General features: G+C 61.5%; 1 protein-coding gene across 10 annotated transcripts in view; it reads right to left on the bottom strand.

Moving 5' to 3' along the window:
* Window positions 1-228: 228 nt before the first annotated feature.
* Window positions 229-24422, bottom strand: part of DNM1 (dynamin 1) — a 46159-nt gene continuing 21965 nt past the window's right edge. For 2 of the 10 annotated variants that reach the window (XM_070057470.2, XM_070057460.2), the window contains exons 11-22: window positions 23444-23530; window positions 18039-18109; window positions 17850-17901; window positions 17632-17643; window positions 12057-12170; window positions 8726-8835; window positions 7277-7388; window positions 6930-6941; window positions 6478-6648; window positions 4711-4952; window positions 4175-4390; window positions 229-1482 (exon numbers count right to left, since the gene is read on the bottom strand). In XM_070057470.2, the coding sequence (XP_069913571.1) occupies window positions 1413-1482; window positions 4175-4390; window positions 4711-4952; window positions 6478-6648; window positions 6930-6941; window positions 7277-7388; window positions 8726-8835; window positions 12057-12170; window positions 17632-17643; window positions 17850-17901; window positions 18039-18109; window positions 23444-23530 (1269 nt within the window). In that variant the 3' untranslated portion in view covers window positions 229-1412. Of the gene's footprint in view, window positions 1486-1762; window positions 1765-2274; window positions 2312-4174; window positions 4391-4710; window positions 4953-6477; window positions 6649-6929; window positions 6942-7147; window positions 7389-8725; window positions 8836-12056; window positions 12171-17631; window positions 17644-17849; window positions 17902-18038; window positions 18110-23443; window positions 23531-24422 lie in introns of those variants that run through there. The other 8 variants (XM_070057478.2, XM_070057483.2, XM_089320616.1 and 5 more) reach the window with 6 other exon arrangements.

Below are 24422 nucleotides of genomic sequence, written 5' to 3'. Positions count from 1 at the left end.
CTCCAGGCTGGGTTTCTGGTCCTGCCCCCTGGTGGTCAGAGCAGGGCTCACAGCATTGAGAACTAAGCAACCTGCAGGCACTTCCCAAGCCGCCCAGGAAAGGAGGGGGCCTTGTCCCACCCCTTGCACAGCACCCTTCCCCGCGCTGCACCCCAAGGGGGAAACCTTGAAACCTCCCCTGCCCCGGAGCACCACAGAGAACACGAGCCGGCACGGGACGCAGTGTTCCCGTCGTGTGGAAACGGGCTTTATTCTCAGCCAAGAGACAGCAGGACTGGTGGAGATGGTCAGGGACCACACAGCTGCCACTACAGCACCCCACGCCGGGCGGGGAGGGGCCAGGGAGCAGGGCTGGCTGTCCGCAGGCTGGGCAGGGCAGGGCGGCTCACAGGAAGTGGCACACGCTGGAGGGGGCAGGGCAGGGCAGGGTGACAGCCATCCCTTGTCACTGAGCCACAGAATCCACAAGGACAGTACGGTGACCAGTTCCCAACATAGAGGCGAGGCTGTGTCAGCCATATATATATATACACGTATATATACGTGTGCGTGTGTGTGTATATATGAGTATTTATAGATATTTATAGAACAGGGCAGGAGCAGGACCGCAGAGGGGCACAAATTTCACCAAGGTCACGCCTGGAGGGGTCAGCTCACCACACCACAGAAAGTCACAGATGAAGGGGAGGCTTTGGGGCTGAGGGGCCACCGTGAAGTCACAGAACAGCTGTCCGGGTGGGCTTGGAAAGGGAGGTCTCCGAGGAAGAGGAGGGATCTGGTTAGAGGTCGAAGGGGGGCCTGGGGCTCTCAGGACGGGACGGACTTGCCTGACCCGATCGGCTGGCAGTGGGAGAGAAAGCAGAGAGAACAGCGGAGAGAGAGGAGGAGATGGGTAAGGCAAGAGCAGCCAGGCCCCCGCCTGGTGGGCAGGGCAGGGGCGGGAAGCAGCGGCAGGTGGGCACCTGGACGAGCTTTCTGGGAAAGGCGATGGACAGGCAGGGGAAGGAAGATGGGGGAGGAGCTGGAGCGGTGACCCGGGCTTCCGGGGAGTCGGGGTGGAGGCTGGGGAGGGCCTCCCCTGCACTCACGCCACCTCTCACACAGCACCCAGCAGCACAGCCCCAGTCCTGACACTGCCTGGCCCTCTCGGGCTTCCCTCCTCCCTGACGGCCCTGCTGTGGGTCCACTGGCCAGGGCCAGCACTAGCCTCGGGAGGCCCCCGTTGGCGGCCAGCAGGCCTGATGGAGAAAGTCAGGAGGAAGAACACTGCTCGAACCAGGAGCGCGGAGCTAAAACAGATGGCTGGAGGGGGCGCTGGAGGCCCCTGTGGGTGCTCAAAAAGCCCAGGCGTGCCCTGAGGCGACCCTGGGGAGGCAGGGCGGGCAGGCAGCCAGATGCCAGTGGCCACAGACTCATAAATCTAAGAGGGGAGCCTCGGCTGGTCGGGGGGCTGCAGGTCGTGTAGGCGAGGCTGGGCCCTTCCTGCTGGGGAAAGCAGAAGAGGGAGAGTCAGAGGCAGGGAGGAGTGGCAGGTGGGGCCCTGGGCCAGCTGTGCGGCCCGGCCGGGGAACTGCGAATAGCTGGCCTGCCCTGGCCACGGGGCTTCGTCTGGGGCTGAGCACCCGCCTTCAGCCAGTAGCAGGAGTGACACCGCCCGGGGGAGCCGAAGGCTGGCGTCCCTGCCTCACCTGGGCTGATGGGTGCAGAGCATTCTCAGGCTTGGAGGTCATCAAGCAACCGGAGGCCTCCCCCCACCAGCCACTGCTAACTGCACACCCAAGGGAGGAGGTGACCCCCAGCCGTCACTCCTGGCCTGTGGTGGGGCTCCCAGGCCGGGGGGCTGGACACCCCGCTGCCCCCTGCCCCCAGCAGCACAGCTCCGATTGGGGCAGGTGTGGCACGCCCAGGAGGCAGCTCATAGGCTGTCCCACGACAACACCCTCCACGTTCCCAGCCCCTACCCCATCCACCACAAGCTTCCTGGGCTCTTGACAGCTCAGAGGCACCCACGGCTGCCAGCCTGGGTGCGGAGCCTGTCCCGAGAACCCCCAGGCCCAGCCACGGAGGCCCTGGGCAGCGGCACTGAGTCCCGAGGCTGGCTGGGAAGGGAGAGGAGAGAGCCAGCTGGCGCCAGGACAGAAACAGGACAGAGGGAGGCCGGAGCTGCAGTGTGGAGAGGGTGGGGCCTGGCCCTGAGGCCCCAGGGCGCCCCCCAGCGTGCGGCTGGTGCAGCAGGGCAGACACAGTCATGCGACAGGCAGCGGCTGCACCTACCGTGGCTGACGCTCCTCAGGGCTCACTGAGAGTGATTCTGAAAGACAGCACGAAATCAACAGGGCAGTTCACACACACGGGTGGGGCAGGCCTGGGGGGGACACGCACACGCACACGCCCGGGCGTGCACACACATGCTGTGGGGCTCCTTGGCCCTGCATGCACACGCTAACACACATGCCCACAAACCACACGCGTACCTCTCCCTCCCCCTCCTCCCGGCGCCCAGCACCCTCACTGGTTGCGCGTGCAGCACGGATCTGGGCATGCAGCCACTCGGCACATGAAGCACACGCGTGGGCTGAGTCACGACACAGAAGCTCGCCCGCAGACAAGGCTGTTGCACCAGCTCCCTGCACACTCGTGCCTGGCGTGCTCCGAGGGCCACACCTGCTCCCTGTGGGTCGGGGCTGGCTTTTTAGGGCGCAACTCTCATTTCTCTACCCAAGAGCCCTCCACGGCTCCCTACCGCCTACAGCGTTCAGCCGCAAGTCAAACTCTTCTCAGACTCTGAAGATCCTCCAGCCCCCCCACCCCAAAGCCCTCGATCACGTTGTATCGGGACTCTGCGCTGGCCAGCAACTCTCCGCAACGCAGCCCGTGCCACACCTGCCGCTCCCCAGGGCTCCCGCCTGAGCCTCAGCTCAGACCTGGTGGAGGGCAGGCTGCCCTGCGTGAGCTCTCCCAGACCGCTCCCTTCCCGCGGGCAGGGCCAGGACTTGCCAAAGGTCTCCGAGGTGGCGGGTCTGGCGTGAGTGAGGTGCCCAGGTGGCAGTGCCCATGGTCCCACCTTGGCATAGGCCTGGCAGTATGAAGCACCGGGGAGAGTGTGCACTCACACTGGCGGTGAGCAAAGAGCCACGTCTGCAGTTACAGCAGCATCGCGACAGGCAGCGTCTCCCGGGGCCCCACCTAGGCATCCCACAGCACCCCTGGGAGACAGGCAGGAGGTCACCGCCGGCCAGAAGGAAAACACAGGCGCAAGGCCGAGCGAGCCCATCCCTGCTTCATTGCGGTGGACGAAGGCCAGCCCCACAGCCCCACCCTCCAGCCATCTGAAAACGTCCGTGTTCTGATGTGTTCTTCCTCGGAGAACGCGGCCAGTGGACCCAGGGCCGGCTCCAGAGAGCGTCACGCATCAAGAAAACCAAGCCGAGGGATCCAGAAGAATCCATTTCCCCGGAAACCTCTGGGAATGGGACCGCCGTCACCCACTCCTGCCCCTGCCCCCATCACGTTGGCCCAGGCGCGGGAGGGCCAGAGGCAGGGCAGAGGAGAAAAGCTGTCCGACTGCCCCACGGCCCCCAGGAGCCGCTCCCTGTCCTACCCCATGCCCGGGTGCCACTCACACGCACACAAGCCACACCCGTGTGCACGCCCACACACACATCACACACCCTGCTGGTCACGCAGTCACAGCCTGGCCTCTTCCTGGAGGGCCACACAGCCCCTGGGCAAGTGGGGGCATCAGGCAGCCCTGCCGCAGCTGGAGGAAATCCACACATCCAGAGAGGACCGGGGCTCAGACCTGAAGCAGGCTGCCAGGGCCCGGGAGAGGAGCGGGGAGCGAATGGAGGAGGAGAGGGGAAAGGCAAAGGAGGAGGCGCGCGCGGTGTGGGAGCCAGGAGTGAGAGAAGACGGTAGCCATGCAAGTGCTTGCAAGAAGGGGGCAGGTGGGACGCGCCCCACAGCCCCCTCCCCAGAGAACAGCACCCCCGGGACTCAGCGCCCGCTGGGGAGCAGGCTCCGCCGGCCCTCGGCCCGCACGTCCCGCGGCTTCGGGTCCCAAGGCCCGGAACGGGTGCCTGGGCCGGAGACGGCGGCTCTGGAATCCGGCCCCACCTCCCTCCTGGCCGCGGCCGCCTGGCGGCTTCTACCCGCACTTTCAGCCCCTACTCACCTGGGGACCCCGGGCGGGGCGCGGTTGGGGCGCGAGGGCACCTGGGGGGGAGGCCCGAAAGGGTCAGGGGAAGCCCCCGGCCTGGAGGGCACGGGGGGCGCCCCCCCCAGGGCGGACCCAGCAGGCGGAGGCCCAGGAGCAGGGCCCCGCGATCCGGGCCGGGCTGGCGGCACGGCGGGGGCTCGGCGCTGCGGCGTGGGGCTGGACGTGGGTGACCTGCGGGCGACAAGGAGCGCGGACAGGCAGAGGAGAGATGAGCGGCTCCGCCCCAGCCCGAGCCCCGCCCCCAGCCCGGCGCCGGCCACGCCCATGCACGCAAGCCCCGCCCCGCCCCAGGTGCTCGAGGGAGCTGGAGGGCGCCGAGTTCCCGCAGCCAGCGCTCCCAGGCAAGCCCCGCCCCGCGGCAAAGCCCCGCCCCTGTCTAAGCCCCGCCCCTCGCTCCAGGTGGGAGCCGCCCCGGGGACGCGGGCGCGCCGCTGCCCGGTCCCGGCCCTCCTCCCGCGGGCCTTTGGGGCCGTGGGGGCCGGCCCTGGTACCTGCGTCCGGCCGGTACGCTCTGCACCTGCAGCCAGGAGTCGTCCACCGGCGGGGGCATGGGCGTGCTGACGGTGGTCGTGTTGATGTCGCCGATGATGCCCAGCGCCTCCTTGAGCGCGTGGTACATGCGCAGCATCTCGTCGCGCCGCTGCGCCTGCTCCGCCGACTCCTCCATCAGTGTGTTCTGGTCCCCGCACGAGTACAGGTTGGCCAGCAGCTCCGAGAAGATGAACTCCTTGGTCTGGGGGCGGGCGAGCGCAGGAGAGGGCTGGGGCGCGACGCCGGGCCGCCCTGTCCGCCCCGTCTGGCCCTCCGAGGGCCGGCGCGCTGAGCCGGGAGCCCCGGCGCCGCTGCGCCACCGCCTGCACTCGGGGTCCCCCGCCCCCCGAGGCCGGGAGAAGAAGCGGCTCCCGGGCAAGGTCGGAGATCCGGGAGGAGACGCGGGGGTCCGTCCTGCCGCCGGGACGCGGCCTACTGGGCTCCCTGAGCCTGGGTTCGCGCTCTCCAAGCGCCTGCTTGCTCCAGCTGGCCACGCTCCGAGGGCCACGGCCGTAAACGCGTGGCCGTGGCACCCGGCGCAGCCTCTGGGACACTGGCGGAGAGATGCCTTGGACCCGAGCCTCGGGACTCTGTGCGCACCTGCTGTGTGCATTAACCCTGCACCGCGCTGTCGCGCGTGTCTCACCTCTTTGAAAACGGCTCTCAGGGGCTGGGTCCTTGCTCAGAGTCCCGGGGGAATTCGTGGCCAAAGCAGGACCCAAAGCCACTTTTACTTCTACTTCCCCAGAGGCCTTTTTTTTTTTTTTTTTTTTTTTTTTTTTGCTAAACTACGGGCTGTGGTAGTGCATTTCCAAACACCCGAAAGGCTCGGGTGCTGGCCCCTCCCGGAAAACCCTGAAGCCTGTTTGGAACAACTTGGATGTCCACGTCTGCTTTTCCAGCTTTGAATTTGGTGACTCTAAATCCAGATGAAGGAATTCCGTGAAAATTCAACGTCTGCATTGGATTTGGAGAGCAGTATGGAAAAGAGTATACAAGCTATCTTGTTTTTTTAAAAAATTGATTAAATATTTTAAAATATAGTATTTTTGATATATTGGGTTAAATACTTTTAAAATTAATTACATGTTTAAAATATGGTATTTTTGAAAAAATGATAAAAACAGAATAAGAAAAATAATAAAAAATAGAGCACATTGGTATATTGGGTTTAAAATATATATGAAAACTAATCGGGGCTAGCACCATGGTATAGCGGATAAAGCCGCTGCCTGCAGTGCCAGCATCCCATACAGACACTGGTTCAAGTCCGGGCCACTCCACTTCCCATCCAGCTCTCTGCTATGGTCTGGGAAAGCAGTAGAAGATGGCCCAAGTCCTTAGGCCCCTGCACCCACGTGGGAGACCCGGAAGAAGCTCCTGGCTCCTGGCTTCGGATTGGCGCAGCTCCGGCTGTTGTGGCCATCTGGGGAGTGAACCAGTGGATGGAAGACCTCTCTCTCTCTCTCTCTCTCTCTCTCTCTCTCTCTCTCTGTAACTCTGCCTTTCAAATAAATAAATCTTAAAAAAAGACCTTAATGTTTCTTTTTACTTCTTTAACATGGTCACTAGAAAATGTAAAACTATATTTACGTTCTATTTCTGTTGGACAGCTCTGGTCTGGACAGTGCCTCCTTCCCTGGACTCGGTCCCCTAGGGCTGTGGCCAGGGCCTCCCCCGAGGCTGCCCCGGCTGCCCGCCTCCCTGCCCCACGGCAGCACACGTACATTGTTGATCATGAGGTGCATGATGGTCTTGGGCATGAGATCTCGCACGGTCTTGTTGACAATGGCCATGTAGGAGTCCACCAGGTTCCGGATGGTCTCCACCTGCCGCTCCAGCTGCGGGTCCATGGAGTGCATGAAGCTGTCTGAGCCGTTCTCCTCGGTCTCGCTGGCCTAGGGTCGGGACCGGAAGAGCAGTGCATCAGGGGCCACGCCTGCACAGCCTGGCTCCGGCATCCCCAGGGCCCCGCCCCTCCAAGGGGCAGTTCTGGAGGGTCCCAGGGCCCGGGCCACCCCTGAGGCTCCTGTCACTCTGTCTTGTCTTGGCTCTGACTCTACTGCCTAGAATTTGCCTCAGTTTCCCAAAAGGACATCCCCAAGGTCCGCAGTGTGGTGACCTAGGCCAGGGTTGCTGCCCGCAAGGGCGCGGGGGGCGGGGCGGGGTGTGCACTCACTTTCTCCTTGTCCTGGAAGGTCCTCACCAAAGCCACAGAGGCCGCCAGCAGCGGGCACAGCCCAGACGGACGCACACGGAGAAGAAAAAGGGGAGGGACCGAGTGAGCGCCGGGCACGCACCCCAACTCTAGGGCAACTCCAGACACTGTCGCGGTGAGCGGGGAAAAGAGGCAGTCACAGCACTTGGCACGGGCACCGTAGGAAAGGGGTGCAGGCAGGGAGGGGGGCAGACTTAGTTCTGCTCCTGCCCCTCAGGCCCAGGGAAGGGGCGGAGAGGGTAGAGGACGCCTGCTCCCTCTGAGCCTAGGAGTTGGCATTGCCCCAGGCCCCCCGCCGTGCTGCTCACCCCAACACGCTCAGGGTACACGCCAGCCCGCAGGAAGGAGGCCTTCCAGCTGTCCACCTCCTCCTGGGTCTCGCAGGCCAGTTCCAGCTGCCGGTAGTCCTTATAGACGTTCCTGCGAGAGGGGGCAGGGGTGAGCAGAGGGGAGGGAGGTGAAGCCCGCCTCCTCCTCCTCCTCCTCGGAGGCCCGTTGCATGTATGGACTTTAGGGTCCGCATGCTTGGGGCCCAGCCCTGGCTTTCTCGAAATTTCCCAGCTGTGTGACCCTGGGCGAGTCGTTTCCTCTCTCCAGGCCTCAGTTTCTGCATCTGGATGATGGGTTAATAACAAGTCCTGGGGTCATTGTGGAGATTCAGTAAACTGAGCAGCAAATGCCTAGACAGGGACTGAGCCCTCAAGGAAAGGGACTTCCATAAAAGACCCCCAGCAGCCCCCTCCCCGGCTCTCTGGGATTCCCTCCGTGGCACCTGTATTGAACCCTCATCTCTGGGTACCTTGGGCTGGGAGGGGAGAGGCCAGCACTACAGCCAGCCGAAACCCCAAGAGGAGGGGACCAGTCCAGGTCCGAGCAGGGCTCTTCTTTGTCCCCAGTGCCTGGCAGAGTCTCTCACGGACGGCAGGCACCAGACAAGTGACTGTGGGCAGAGGGGAGGAGGAGGGAGGAAGGTGGAAGGGAGGAGGGAGGAGAGAAGAGGAGGAGGGAGGAGGCGGGAGGAGGGGGGAGGAGTAGGAGGGAGGAGGGGGAGGAGGGAGGAAGGGGAGGAGGAGTAAGCAGGAGGGAGGAGGAGGAAGGAGAAGGGAGGAGGAAGGAGGAGGGAGGAGGCGGGAGGAGGAGTAGGAGGGAGGAGGGGGAGGGGGGAGGAGGAGGAGGAGGAGGGAGGAGAAGTAGGAGGGAGGAGAGAGGAGGAGGAGGCAGGAAGTTGGAAGGGAGGAGGGAGGAGGGGGAGGGGGAGGAGGGGGTGGAACAGGGAGGAGGGAGGAGAGAGGAGGAGGGAGGAGGGGGAGGAGGAGTAAGCAGGAGGGAGGAGGAGGAAGGAGGAAGGAGAATGGAGGAGGAGTGGTAGGGAGAGGGGAGGAAGGAGGAGGAGAGGGGAGGGAGGGGGAGGGAGGGGGAGGGAGGAGGAGGGAGGAAGAGGGAGGAGGAGGAAGGAGGAGGGAGGAGGAGGAAGGAGAAGGGAGGAGGGGGAGGAGGGGGGAGGAGGAGAGAGGAGGGAGGAGGAGGGAAGGGGAGGGAGGAGGAGGGAGGAGGGGGAGGAGGAGGGAGGGGGAGGGAGGAGGAGGGAGGAGGGGTCTCTGCCCAGGGTCTAGCATGGAGTGGGGACTTAATAAACATCTGTCAAATGAATGGCTTGGTGTGGGACTCGGGCAGGTCCCGCCCCTTGTGCCTCGGGTAGCCCGAGGCTGCTCAGTGGGCGTGGTCTCGTGCTGGCAGGGGCTGGGGCAGGCAGGCACCTCTGCTCCGTGTTAAAGAGGGCGAAGATGTGCTTGCTGGACATGAAGCCCTTCTCCACGTCCCGCAGCTTCAGGTTGTCCACGGACAGCATGTACTTCTTCTCTTTCTCCTGGGGGCACAGGCAGGGGCGTGGTGAGCCTGGCGCCTCGCTCCCTAAACAGCTCCCTGCCGATGGGCCCCCGCCCCGCCCATTGCACAGGTGCTGCCTGACAGAAGCCTGGCCATGGAGTCCCAGGCCGGCTGGGCACCGCTGGCCCCTAGCGGTCCTAAGGCCAGTGCCACCATCCCCGTATGCACGCCAGTACCCACGAGGGGCTGGCAAGGGCTGCCGAGGCCAAGCGTGGCTCCCACATCCCACCCCCAGTGCTGGACACCAGCCAGGCCGGCCCCAGGCAGGGACAGCACAGCAGCCCCCACCCACCCCCCGGCCTGGCCACCTCTGACTTCACTTCCTGGCTGCAGAGACTGGGAAGGGGAGCCACCAGCCGCGGCGGCTTGAAAGGGCTGGCTCAGCCCACTGCCCCCGGCGCCCATGTGTTAGAAATGTGGCCCTGGAGCTGGGTGTGAGTGTGTATGTGTGTGAGGCAGTCCTGAGTACATATCCCGCCCCCACTGTGTGTGTGCTCACGTGTCTGTGCAGGGCACACGTGTGCCTGGGACGTGGCTGACATGACCGTGGGGATGTATGCGCGTTTGGCAATGCACGTGGCAACTGTGAATGCTGGCGTGTTTGCATGAGCATGCCCATGGGATTTGCACATGGGGACACGCACACACCTGTATACAGTGTGCGCAAGGGGCTGCCTATGTCTGCTTCATCCATGGGTCGTCTGGCAGGAGCTGGGTGTGTCTGTGGACAGGTGTGGGGGTGCCAGGCTCCCAGGCTGATGTGTGTGTATGTGTAGGCTGCTGTGTCCCAGGGGAGGGGCTCAGGGATTTGAGGAGGAGGTCCCCCAGGATGTGGGTCTTGGAGGAGGAAGGGGGTTTCCACTGCCTGTGCCCCACTTGTCCGCCCACCACCATAGGAGTAGGGGGTCTGTGCGGGTGTCAGGGACTAAGCCTCGCCTAGGGTCTCAGGTGGGGGCTGTGTTTAGGGGACCTTGCTCCCCTCCTGCCCACCCCTTCTGCTCCCCACCCCGAACCCGCCTGGCCCATGCAGCCACATAAAGCGCTCTTTATGCCAGGCGGGTGGCCGGGAGCCCCAGAGGCGGCTGGGGGAGGAGAGGAGGGAGTTACCAGGAACATCTGGAACCGTTCGAGGGAGGCCCCGCCGTCGCCCGCCCCGTGCTCGGGGTTGGACACTAGGTAGGAGCGGCCTCCTCCCCCCAAGCCCTCCCTTCCTGCCGCCGGCCCCCTCCCCAGGCCCCTCCCTCCGGCCCCAGCTCCCGCTCACCCTGCCACGTCAAAGGAGGCAGAAGGGGAGTCGGGAGCAGAGAGGGGACCACGGGCTGGCTGGGCTGGGGCTGAGGCTGGGGCTGGGGGACCTCAGATCTCCAGGGGATGGGGCCGAAGCTCCGTCTGGACGGACAGACACTGCCGCCGGGATGGACCAGAGGATACCTCCACTCCGTCTACCCAGTGTTTAGACTATCTGTTCAGGACTCCCAAATTGTACAGTAGTCTGCACATTGGTTAGGCTGGGCTGGGCTAGACCCTCGGCGCCGCCGCTGGACAGCTGGACCGACCCCTGCCCGCCGTCCCAGAACCGGAGCCGGGAGCCGGGGCAGGGGGCTTGGGGGGCACTGGGTGGGCTGGGAGGAGGCGCAGCATGGTCGTGGGAGAGTGGGGAGGGGAGGGGGCAGCAGAGGAAGACCGAGGAGTTGGGGGGTCAGTGGGGTTGGGGATGTGGGCGGCCGCCTGTCTGCCCAGAGGGGCCTCGCTCACCCCAGAGACCAGATGGCTGGTGACTGGTGGGGGAAGGAGACAGGCTCCCCCAGTCCAGACCACAGATCCTAATGCAAAAACCCACTCGCTCCCAGCATGCCCGCGCCGCGACACTCACAGCTTCCCACCTCACATCCATCCACACACCCATACCCCAGACACACGCGCACACCCCAAGTGCACGCACACATTACCCGGACACACACAAGCCCTCAGCGGAATCCTCCCCTCCCCCACCCACACATCCCTACCAGACACACGCCAGCACAACCCACGCTGTACCCCAAGCGCAGGCACACACGCTCTGCCCCCAGACGCATCTAGATGCTTGCACCCCAAACACACTCCCCCATAAAACACGCGCGCGGCACCCACAAGCCACAGGCCACCCCGCGCTCACACCCAGCACTCGGAGACCTGCGTTCACAGCCACTGAAGCTCAGACACGCACACAAAGCTCACAAAAGACCCTCACACGCAGGCACAAAAACAGGGGAGCCCGCCAAACGCAGGCTCAGCTCACTGACCCCAGCCCGGGCGGGGACATCAGGGAGATTTCTGGGGTGACAGTGCAGGAAGCACCCCCCCCACCTTGCACTCCTGTCCCCTCCAGGGGCCCCCGGACCCGAGGAGAGGCCAGCGTTGGGGTAATGAGGTCCAGATGGCTTGGCGCCCCCACCAGTGACGACAGAGGGGCCCGCCCAGGGTGGGGAGGTGGGGCCCCTTCCCGGGGGCAGACACGGAGCAGACGGGGACCAGGGAGGGGGCACGGGGACCAAAATCACAGCCCCCCCGCCCCCGGTCTCACTCCCCTATGGAGAATGCCTCCACTAGTCCCCTCCCCCACTCCCTGGCCAGCTGGAGTTCATTACCACGAGCCCCCCGCCCCCCCTCTCTGGTCACCTCTGGAATCCAGATGTGGAAGCCAAATAGACTCATTCTTAAAGGAGACCAGCAGTGGGGGAGGGCAGTGCGGGGGCTTCTGTGTGCCGCAGTGGGCGAAGGGGGTCTCGTGTGGCAGCCCCAGGAGCACCAGCACTCGGGGCCCTCGGCTTGGAGACACCCAGGGCACTTCCTGGGACTGTGGGGGGTCCAGGGGCCTGGGGTGCAGGGGTTAACTGGGTGTCTGGCAACTGGACTCTTGTGTGTCATGAGCCTGTGGGGGCCACGGAGGAGGCGGCACGCCCTGAATGGGGAAAACAGGAAGGCCGCCGGGCTGGCGGCCTCGGGGAGGGGGGCCCAGCGCCCCTGCCCACCCTCCCCATGGCACTCAGCCCCCAGCCCCTGGGCTCGCCTGCTCCCGATCCCGGCTTCTCACTTCCGCTCATGGGTCCCTGCTGGGACTTTTTTTTAAAGCCTTGTCCAGTTCACTCCAAGGCCACGGCAGAGTCTGAGCCTGACGCTGCCCCTGGCCAGCCCCCTGCCGGCCAGCGGCTCGGTGCTCACCTCGTCATCCTTGTACCAGGACAGATTCTCGGCGGTCAGCACAAACCAGTACTCCTTGGAGCCTCCCTTCATGATGCCGATATTGTTGATGGTCAGCCAACCCTTGCGGATGACCTGTAGGGTGAGGGGGTGCGAGGTCAGCAGGTGACGGGCAGGCTTCCCCACGGAGGAGGGGGTGGGCCAAGAGAGGCATGCACCAGCCCACCCCTCCCCCAACTCTCAGAGGGAGGGCGGGGGCCAGACCTGCCCTGGTCTGAATCACAAGTGAACAGGGTGGAAGACAGAGGAAGACGCAGCCACAGCTGTCTGAGTGAGGGATGAGCTCCCCGTGGCTGAAAGCGTGCAAGCAGAGTTCGCGTGGCTGACCCGGCAAGCCAACTCCAAGGGGCTTTTTAAGGTCAACGCCCGATCTGTTCTGAGACTTGCTTCTGACCTCAGGGACTTCGCACGGGCTCTGTTGTCTCTGCCTAGAAAGCGCTTCTCGTCCCTTCTTGCCTGGCAAACGCCTACTCGCCCTTCAAGGGTCGGCTCTGATTCGCATTCCCATGCAGCCCTGCCGGGCCCCCGCGAGACATGAATCAGGATGCCCGAAATCGTCTTTGATAGCCCCCTGAAGTCTTGGCCAGCCATGTCTATGCTTCTGGTTGCCTTCTTGCTGCAGCTCCTCTGCTGAACTTGAACTCCCCCGCCCACCGGTGCAGCCCAGAACCTCGCACAGGGCCCGGCAGGCACCGAGGGATCACTACCTCTTTGTGGCATGAATAAACGAATGTTATGCTAGCACGGATCTGAGAACGTCTGGCCTCAGACCCCCAGAGGCCGGGAGAAGCAGCAGGAACACTCCAGGCCCCTTCTTCCCAGGAAAGCTCAGAGTGACAGCAGAAACAGCAGCGCCCAGGGTGGTCCTGAGCCATCACTGACCAGGGCCTGGGGCTTCTACTCCAGGGCAGGTGCTAGCCCAGGCCGTGGCCGCGGATTGCATGGAGACGCAGCTGTCTCCGCTCTTCCTAGCACTGACTGTGGCTTCTCTCTGAGCAAAGGCCAGGGTGCTGTGGGGCTAGGCTTGCTTGGGGGGGGGGGGGCTTTGGAGCCACCCTGGAGTTCTCCTTACCCTCCTCAGGGCTCCCTGACAGCCTCACAGAGAACCCACGCCACACAGCCCATCAGCCGCTGAGTCGCGCACAGACCACAGCTGCCTGTGCCGGTGACCAGAGACACAGAGCCTGGTCCCACATGTCTCCCCTAACCTGTCCTGGGCAGGCCAAGGTCCCCTGGCTGTCTTTGCAGTTGACAAATCTCACCACCCTGCTCCGTGCCCTGACTTACAGCTGTTCCCAGCCCCCACCTTGTCTGGGGCTCCCAGGGGTCTTAGCTGTGCTCTGCCTACAAACACAGGACCCCATGGGGCAGGGTCTGCCCTCTGCCTGGGGGCACAGTGTAGGCACCAGGGACTTTGGCCCAACTGACACACAACACCTATTCAACCTGTCACTCTCTTGAGCCCGACTGTGTGTGCCAGGCACTGGGCTTGGGGCTGATAGACTCAGCTCTCCCCTGTGGGGTCTGAGAGGGAAACAGACATTAAGCCAATGATCCCACAAACACCTAGGTTCTTACAAAGCCGCTAGGGCCTCTGGAACCTAAGGAGAGAAGAGCTGAGGCCCTAAGGGTCAAGTGTACAACAGGGGCGGAGCAGGGCTCGCGACGACCAGCGGCACTGCAGACAACTGGAGGAGAGCAGCAGGCCAGGTGAGGAGGGTGTTTCTCTCCACTCATCTCCTCACACACCTGGAGGTGCAGCAGGCTGTCCGCTCCCTAAAAACATGTCTCTCTCATGCCTACCCATCTATCCACCCATCCATCCATCCATCCACCCATCCACCCATCCACCCATCCATCCATCCACCCATCCATCCACCCATCCACTCATCCACTCATCCATCCATCCACCCACCAATCCATCCACCCATCCATCCACCCATCCATCCATCCACCCATCCACCCATCCACTCATCCACTCATCCATCCACCCACCCATCCATCCACCCATCCACTCATCCATCCATCCATCCACCCATCCACCCATCCACTCATCCATCCACCCACCCATCCATCCATCCACCCACCCATCCATCCATCCACCCATCCATCCATCCACCCATCCATCCATCCACCCATCCACCCATCCACTCATCCATCCATCCACCCATCCATCCATCCACCCACCCATCCATCCATCCACCCATCCATCCATCCACCCATCCATCCATCCATCCACCCATCCACCCATCCACCCACCCATCCATCCACCCATCCATCCATCCATCCACCCATCCATCCTTCCACCCATCCATCCATCCACCCACCCATCCATCCATCCACCCATCCATCCACCCATCCATCCATCCATCCACTCATCTACCCATCCACCCATCCATCTATCCACCCATCCACTCATCCATCCACCCATCCATCTATCCATCCATCCACCCATCCACTCATCCATCCACCCATCCATCCATCCACCCATCCACCCATCCATCCATCCACCCATCCATCCACCCACCCATCCACCCATCCATCCATCTATCCATCCATCCATCCACCCATCCATCCATCCACTCATCCACCCATCCACCCACCCATCCATCCACGCATCCACCCATCCATCCATCCACCCATCCACTCATCCACCCACCCACCCATCCACTCATCCATCCACCCACCCATCCATCCATCCACCCATCCACCCACCCATCCATCCACCCATCCATCCACCCATCCACCCATCCATCCATCCACCCATCCACTCATCCATCCATCCACCCATCCATCCACCCATCCATCCATCCACTCATCCATCCATCCACCCATCCATCCACCCACCCATCCATCCACCCATCCACTCATCCATCCATCCACCCATCCACCCATCCACTCATCCACCCACCCACCCATCCACTCATCCACCCACCCATCCATCCATCCACCCACCCATCCATCCATCCACCCACCCATCCACCCACCCATCCATCTATCCACCCATCCACTCATCCATCCACCCATCCACCCACCCATCCATCCACGCATCCACTCATCCATCCACCCATCCACCCACCCACCCATCCATCTATCCACCCATCCACTCATCCACTCATCCATCCACCCATCCATCCATCCATCCATCCACCCATTCACTCATCCATCCATCCACTCATCCATCCACCCACCCATCCACTCATCCATCCACCCACCCATCCATCCATCCACCCACCCATCCATCCACCCATCCATCCACCCATCCATCCATCCACCCATCCACCCATCCACTCATCCACTCATCCATCCACCCACCCATCCACCCATCCACTCATCCACTCATCCATCCACCCACCCATCCACCCATCCACTCATCCACTCATCCATCCACCCATCCATCCATCCATCCATCCACCCATCCACTCATCCATCCATCCATCCATCCACCCATCCATCCACCCATCCATCCATCCACCCATCCACCCATCCATCCATCCACCCACCCATCCATCCATCCACCCATCCATCCACCCACCCATCCATCCATCCACCCACCCATCCATCCATCCACCCATCCATCCACCCACCCATCCATCCATCCACTCATCTACCCATCCACCCATCCATCTATCCACCCATCCACTCACCCATCCACCCATCCATCTATCCATCCATCCACCCATCCACTCATCCATCCACCCATCCACCCATCCATCCATCCACCCATCCATCCACCCACCCATCCATCCATCCATCTATCCATCCATCCACCCATCCATCCATCCACTCATCCACCCATCCACCCACCCATCCACCCACCCATCCATCCACGCATCCACCCATCCATCCATCCACCCATCCATCCATCCACCCATCCACCCACCCATCCATCCACCCATCCATCCACCCATCCATCCATCCACTCATCCATCCATCCACCCATCCATCCACCCACCCATCCATCCACCCATCCACTCATCCATCCATCCACCCATCCACCCATCCACTCATCCACTCATCCACCCACCCATCCACTCATCCATCCACCCACCCATCCATCCATCCACCCACCCATCCATCCACCCATCCATCCATCCACCCACCCATCCATCTATCCACCCATCCACTCATCCATCCACCCATCCACCCACCCATCCATCCACGCATCCACTCATCCATCCACCCATCCACCCACCCACCCATCCATCTATCCACCCATCCACTCATCCACTCATCCATCCACCCATCCATCCATCCATCCATCCATCCACCCATCCACTCATCCATCCATCCACTCATCCATCCACCCACCCATCCACTCATCCATCCACCCACCCATCCATCCATCCACCCATCCATCCATCCACTCATCCATCCACCCACCCATCCACTCATCCATCCACCCACCCATCCATCCATCCACCCACCCATCCATCCACCCATCCATCCATCCACCCACCCATCCACCCATCCACTCATCCACTCATCCATCCACCCATCCATCCACCCATCCACCCACCCATCCACCCACCCACCCATCCACCCACCCATCCATCCACCCATCCATCCATCCATCCACCCATCCATCCATCCACCCATCCATCCATCCACCCACCCATCCATCCATCCACCCATCCATCCACCCACCCATCCATCCATCCACTCATCTACCCATCCACCCATCCATCTATCCACCCATCCACTCATCCATCCACCCATCCATCTATCCATCCATCCACCCATCCACTCATCCATCCACCCATCCACCCATCCACCCATCCATCCATCCACCCATCCATCCACCCACCCATCCATCCATCCATCCATCCATCTATCCATCCATCCACCCATCCATCCATCCACTCATCCACCCATCCACCCACCCATCCACCCACCCATCCATCCACGCATCCACCCAATCATCCATCCACCCATCCATCCATCCACCCATCCACCCACCCATCCATCCACCCATCCATCCATCCACTCATCCATCCATCCACCCATCCATCCACCCACCCATCCATCCACCCATCCACTCATCCATCCATCCACCCATCCACCCATCCACTCATCCACCCACCCACCCATCCACTCATCCACCCACCCACCCATCCATCCATCCACCCACCCATCCATCCACCCATCCATCCATCCACCCACCCATCCATCTATCCACCCATCCACTCATCCATCCACCCACCCATCCACCCATCTATCCATTCACCACTCCATTCACTCAACAGGTTCATCCGACAGACGTTTAGAGAGCACTTCCTCTGTCCCAGGCCTTTTCAGCCTCCCACCCCCACACGGTCTAGCCGGAAGTGGTGCTTGGCTCACGCACACTGACAGGTTCATGGCACGGCGCATGTAGCTAGGCCTTGCTCTGGCCTGACAGCAAGTGTGCAACACCCACGTGCTAGTGTGTACAAGCGGCCAAAGGGTGCCCTCTTGCCCCCTGCAGGTTCCCATTGCCGATGGCCCCCTCCTCCCCCTTGCTACACAAGCCAAAAGCCCCAGTCCTGGTACTCACCAGAATCTCATCCTGCAAAGAGGTAACCATAGCAACCACGAGAAGCATCGGGGAGAGAGGAGAGAGGGTTACTGAGGCACAGTGGGAAGCTTGCGGCTGGCAGCTGACGGGCTCCCTGGCCCCGGTGGGACCCTTCCCCTTGGGGGAGGGGGCTCTCAGAGCCTGGTGTCCGTGCGGCACCCTCCATCCCTCGGGCCGGGGCACTGAGGGCCACTCACCTGGTTCCCTGAAGCCTTCTTCTTGTTCATCTGGTTGCTCCTCTGCTGAGCACTAACGGGAAACGGGGGGGGAGTCTCAGGACCCTCCTCAAAGGCCCAGATCCAACGCCCACCGCAGGGCTAAGCCGGCAGGCCTGGGCTCCAGCGCCCACCCAGGAGGTGCCACCCTCTCTGCCCGGCAGCACTCACTTGGCAAAGCCTATGAAGTCCTCGTGGTTGGTGTTCATGTAAGCCAGCTCGATATCGATGAGGAGCATGACCTTCAAGGATGCCCAGGTCACGGGCAGGCGGGAAAGAAAGCACACGGTTTAAAAACGGTGGACACGCTGGAGAAAAGCACTCGTCCTATGTACAGAAGGTTCGAATCCAAAACATAGACACCAAAGACAAGACCAACAGGAAGCAACATAGCCCAAGGACAAGAAGGGGTAATCCAAGGAAGACATCCATACAGCCAGGAAGGATATGTACACAGCGCTCACGCTCACTGATGGCGTAAGTCAAAACAATGAGATCCCCTAAATGTCTTTTTTTTTTTTTTTTTTTTTTTTTTTTGACAGGCAGAGTGGACAGTGAGAGAGAGAGACAGAGAGAAAGGTCTTCCTTTGCCGTTGGTTCACCCTCCAATGGCCGCCGCGGCCGGCGCGCTGCGGCCGGCGCACCGCGCTGATCCGAAGGCAGGAGCCAGGTGCTTCTCCTGGTCTCCCATGGGGTGCAGGGCCCAAGCACTTGGGCCATCCTCCACTGCACTCCCTGGCCACAGCAGAGAGCTGGCCTGGAAGAGGGGCAACCAGGACAGAATCCGGCGCCCCGACCGGGACTAGAACCCGGGGTGCCGGCGCCGCAAGGCAGAGGATTAGCCTAGTGAGCCGCGGCGCCGGCTTTAAACGTCTTTTCAATTTGAGAGGCAGAGAGACAGACAGACAAAGAACAAGCCCCCTTCTGCTCAGATGGCTGCAATGGCCAGGGCTGGCTCAGCCACAGCTGGGAGCTGGGAAGTCCCAGAGGGGCAGGGACCCAACCCCGTGAACCAACACCTGCTGCCTCCCAAGGTGCACACGGGCAGGACGGGCAGGAGGCTGGAGTGGGTGGGGCTGGGTCTCAAATCCAAGCACTCCATGGGGGATGTGGGCGTGTCTTAACCACTATGGCAGATAGACACCCCAGACGCTTTTATAACCTATGGAACTAGTAATATAAGATAATTACCAGTAATATAATAATGTAAGATAATCACCTTCCTGCCCAACGCGATATTTAACCCTAAAATGCCCACATTTTCACTGGGAGGCAGCAGTGATGGCTCAAGCAGTCGCGTCTCTGCCACTTACGTGGGGGACCTGGCGTCACTTCCTGGTGCTTGGCTTCGACTTGGCCTGGCATTTGGGGGGTGAACCAGCACCTGGAAGACCTCTCCTTTCGCCTGCCTCTGCCTCTGCCTTCCAAAGGCAGATCAGTCAGAGGCACGTATTCACTTCTAGAATTATGCAGCATCGATAAAACTCATCAGGTGCGCAAAGAGGCGCGCACCAGGGCGTTCAGTGGAGTCCAGTTTGTAATCAGCAAAGGCTGGGGACAAGCCCGTGGCCACCACAAGGTAGGGGCAGTAAGCCCTGCACGGCTGTTGCAAACACCCAGGACCCTGCCCAGGTCTGGCGGGGACGAGCCCTCCGCTCCTTGCAAATTATGAAGTGGGGATTCATGAGTCATGCCGCCCGTGACTCCGGATGCCGACCGCCGGCTCCGAGCTGGCTGCTTCCTGTGAGCCGGGGTCCGCCCTCCCTGAGCCTCCAGTTCCAGAAATGAAACACTTCTCCCTGGCAGGGCTGCTGAAAGCCCAGGGAGCTGAGGCAGCTCACGCGCCGGACACAGCAGATGCTCCGCAGCTGTCAGCACCTACCCCGGTCTTTCGAGAAAAAGGGGAGGGCACGGCAGGATGGTGGCTGCAGAAGACAAAGATGGAATCGCGAGTGTGTGTGTGACGTTGTGGGAGGAACCGGGGTGTGGGACACTTACTTGTGTCCTTTTTTTTTTTTTTTTTTTTTACAGGAAGAGTGGACGGTGAGAGAGAGAGACAGAGAGAAAGGTCTTCCTTTGCCGTTGGTTCACCCTCCAATGGCCGCCACGGCCAGCACGCTGCGGCCGGCGCACCACGCTGATCCGAAGGCAGGAGCCAGGTGCTTCTCCTGGTCTCCCATGGGGTGCAGGGCCCAAGCACTTGGGCCATCCTCCACTGCACTCCCTGGCCACAGCAGAGAGCTGGCCTGGAAGAGGGGCAACCGGGACAGAATCCGGCGCCCCAACCGGGACTAGAACCCGGTGTGCTGGCGCCGCAAGGCAGAGGATTAGCCTACTGAGCCGCAGCACTGGCCTTACTTGTGCCTTAATCACCTCTGTACTGTCTGCACGCTTTACTTAGCATGTATCTTTTTTTTTTTTTTTTTTTTTTTTTTGACAGGCAGAGTTAGACAGTGAGAGAGAGAGAGACAGAGACGAAGGTCTTCCTTTTTCCATTGGTTCATCCCCCAAATGGTCACTATGACTGGCGCACTGCACCGATCCAAAGCCAGGAGCTAGGTGCTTCCTCCTGGTCTCCCATGCGGGTGCAGGGCCCAAGCACTTGGGCCATCCTCCACTGCCTTCCCGGGCCATAGCAGAGAGCTGGACTGGAAGAGGGGCAACCGGGACAGAATCCGGTGCCCCGACCGGGACTAGAACCCAGGGTGCCAGTGCCGCAGGCGGAGGATTAGCCGAGTGAGCCATGGAGCCGGCCACATGTATCATTTTTGAAATTAAGACGAGATCAAGGAGCCGGCGCTGTGGCACAGTGGGCTAAGCCTGTGCCTGCAGCACCGGCATCCCAGATGGGTGCTGGTTCATGTCTTGGCTGCCTCTTCCCACCCAGCTCTCTGCTATGGCCTGGGAAAGCAGTAGAAGATGGCCCAAGTGCTTGGGACCCTGCACCCGAGCAAGAGACCCGGAAGAGGCTCCTGGCTTTGGATCGGTCCAGCTCCGGCCATTGTGGCCATCTGGGGAGTGAAACAGCGGACGGAAGACCTCTCTATGTCTCTCCCTCTCTCTGTTTGTAACTCTACCTCTCAAAGAAATGAATAATTAAAAAAAAAAAAAAAACAGAAATGTGCGCACACGGAGCCAGTTCCATGGTGGAGAAGGAATGGTGAGGAGAGGGCTGGGAAGGGTGAGCCGGAGGTGGGAGTGTAGAAAAATATTTAAATTTTTGGAAGGTGGCATGACATAAAGAGGAAGAGACAGACAGACAGAGATCTTCCATCTTCTACTTCACTCCCCAAATGCTCACAACAGCCAGGGCTGGGCCAGACCAAAGCCAGGAGCCTGGAATGCCACGCAGGTCTCCCGCGTGGGAGGAAGGGACCCACACACTTGGGCCATTGTCTGCTGCCTCCCAGGTGCGTTAGGGTGGACGGGGAGTAGCAGGGACTGAACCAGCACTTGGGTATGGGATGCAGGCACACCTGTGCCCCCGCCAAGCTGGCTGAGATGGGGGACGGATGGAGGGGAAAGTGGACCAGCAGGTGAGCTTCGGCAGGTCATGATCATGGAGCCTGCCCGTCTCTGCTCCCCCCAGGCCACAGGCAGCATTCGGTGACTGCTAGATGGGCTGAATATTTGGTGAATAATGACATAAAGGGAGGGATGGCCACGTGGTGTGAAAGGGGGCTCTGAGAAATGGTAGACCCGGAGAGAAAGAGAGAGAGAGAGAGAGAGAGAGAGAGAGACCCAGAAGCACAGACTGCCGGCAGCTGAGGAAGCCAGGTGAAGACAGGGAGCAGACGACGAGAAACATCACCCAGGCAGGAGTGCCAGGGAGAAACAAGACCAGGTGCACACGGAGCGGAACAGTACCCAGGCAGGAAGACAGACGGGGACTCTGGACACACGGCTGAAGCTTGAAGACGCTATGCGAGCGAAACTCAACCACACACGAAAGGCAAAGGCTGCAGGGCTCCACTAGCAGGAAAAACCCCGAGTCTGACGCGGAGGCAGGGGCCGGGAAGGGGAGCGTGGGGACGCAGTTTACGGGGAGTTCTGTGGGCAGATGGAGGTGATGGTGGCCGGATGGACCCCTCCAATGGCTACACTGCCACGCTGTGTTTTGGTATCTACCACCATAAAAAAGAGATGGGGCCGCTGTTGTAGCACAGCCGGTTAAGGCCAGGGCTGCAACATGGACATCCCGTATGGGCACCAGTTCAAGTCCCGGCTGCTTCGATTCCAATCCAGCTCCCTGCTAATGCACCTGGGAAAGCAGCTGAGCATGGCCCAGAGGCTTGGGGCCCTCCCACCCATGCGGGAGACCCAAGTGGAATTTTGGGATCCTGGCTTCAGCCTGGCCCAGCCCTGGCTGTTGTGGCCATTTGGGAAGTAAATAGCAGATGGAAATGGAGCTCTCTCTCCTCTCTCTCTCTTTGTAACTCTGCCTTTCAAATAAATAAATCTTTTTAAAAAGATATGTCTTTAAAAAAAAAAAAAAAAGGCAGAGGCTGGCGCCGCGGCTCACTAGGCTAATCCTCCGCCTTGCGGCACTGGCACACCGGGTTCTAGTCCCGGTTGCCCCTCTTCCAGGCCAGCTCTCTGCTGTGGCCCGGGAGTGCAGTGGAGGATGGCCCAAGTGCTTGGGCCCTGTACCCCATGGGAGACCAGGATAAGTACCCGGCTCCTGCCATTGGATCAGCACGGTGCGCCGGCCGCAGCGCACCGGCCGCGGTGGCCATTGGAGGGTGAACCAACGGCAAAGGAAGACGTTTCTCTCTGTCTCTCTCACTGTCCACTCTGCCTGTCAAAAAAAAAAAAAAAAAAAAGGCAGAGAGTTACAGAGAGACAGAGGCAGAGAGAGAGAGGTCTTCCATCTGCTGCTTCATTCCTCAGATGGCCTCAACAGCCAGAGTTGGGCTGATCCGAAACCAGGAGCCAGGAGCTTCTTCCAGGTCTCCCATGTGGGTGCAGGGGCCCAAGGGTTTGGGCCATCTTCCACTGCTTCCCCAGGCCACAGCAGAGAGCTGGATTGAAAGTGGGGCAGCCGGGACTCGAACCAGTGCCCATATGGGATGCTGGCACTGCAGGTGATGGCTTTACCCACTACGCCACAGCACTGATCCCAATAAATAAATCTGAGAGAGAGAGAGAAAGCAAGGAGTCAGTCTGAGAAGGGAGACAGAGACTGAGATGGAGGAGCTGGGCCGGCACTGTGGTGTAGTCAGCTAAGCCTCAGCCCACAGCATCCGGCATTCCTGGTTCCTGTCCCAGCTGCTCCACTTTCGATCCAGCTCCCTGGAAAGCAGAAGATGGCTCAAGTGCTTGGGCCCGCGAGGGAGACCTGGAAGAAGCTCCTGGCTCCTGGCTTCGGATTGGCCCAGCTCTGGCCGTTGCGGCCATTTGGGGAGTGAACCAGCAGGTGGAAGACCTTGCTCTCTGTCTCTATCTCTCTTTGTAACTCTGCGAAGGGAGGGAGGGAGGGAGGGAGGAGAGAGAAAGCAAAGAGATGGGGGAGACCAACAGGGTGGGAAGAGACTGGGGGGGCAGGAGTGGGGGAGGGGGAGGGGACTGGGCCTCACCTGCTCCTTAGTGCGCCCCTCGCGCTCCCGGATGTGGGTGGTCACGATGCGCTCCATCTCCTCCCGCAGCCGCGGGTACTGCTGGAGCTGGGGGCGGCGGGAGGGGAGAGAGCCGCGTACACGGGGGGCAGGGGCAGGGGGCACCCACCCCACCCAAGGCCAGGGCTGCAGGGCGAGGGGTGGGAGGCGCACACAGAATGCCCACAGCACAGGGAGGGGGCCTGGAGTCCCAGGAAGCTGAAGGCACAGAGCAGTGGCTGCCTCTTTCCCCCAGGCACAGGTTCCAAATGGAGTCCAAGGCCCTGTCCAGCTCCCTGGACAAGTCCAGGGCAGTTCCATGGGAACCGGCCTGGTCTGCCTCTTGGCCACAGCCCTCTCGGAACTGGCCTGATAAATGGAGGCTTTTGGGTGAAAGCTAACTTCCTGGGCTGTCACTGCCACTCTTTGCCTCCTGAGGCTTCGAGGGGACAGCCCGATGGGGGGCAAGGCGGGGAACAGCCTCCCAATTCCTGCCCAGGAGGAATCGGGGTGGGGCGGGGCCCGAGGTGCCAGGCGGCCTCCTGGGTGAGTAGATGCTCTTTGTCAGAGCCAGGAGGTGGGGTTGCGGGGGGGGGGGGCAGCGGTCACAGCAAAGGCCATGCGGGAACCACGGGCGCAGGCATGCGAGGGGCAGGGCATGCGGAGGTGGGGTGCAGCAGCATGAGCAGTACCCCGCGGGGCCTGGCTGGCCCGGCCCTCGGCCCTCTCCGTAGACCCCAGCCAGCTCTGCCTCCCTTGGCATGCCCCCACCTCCACAATATCCCTACCCGATCCCCTCTGGGTAGGAGCTCAGCAGTCTCCACTGCCCTCCCCCCAACTCCTGTTCCTGAAACTGGAGGGGAAAGTTGGCCCAAGTCCATCCTCCTCCAGCCGTGAACGCTGCCCGCGGTCAGCCGGGCTCTGGACAAAGCCCAGAGTGGTTCACTCTAGGCCACCTCCT

This window comes from Oryctolagus cuniculus, chromosome 1, assembly GCF_051225735.1.
Source record: "Oryctolagus cuniculus isolate XC-2025 breed Fujian yellow rabbit chromosome 1, ASM5122573v1, whole genome shotgun sequence".
Classification (NCBI taxonomy): Eukaryota; Metazoa; Chordata; class Mammalia; order Lagomorpha; family Leporidae; genus Oryctolagus; species Oryctolagus cuniculus.
This window is presented reverse-complemented; position numbering and strand designations above follow the sequence as displayed.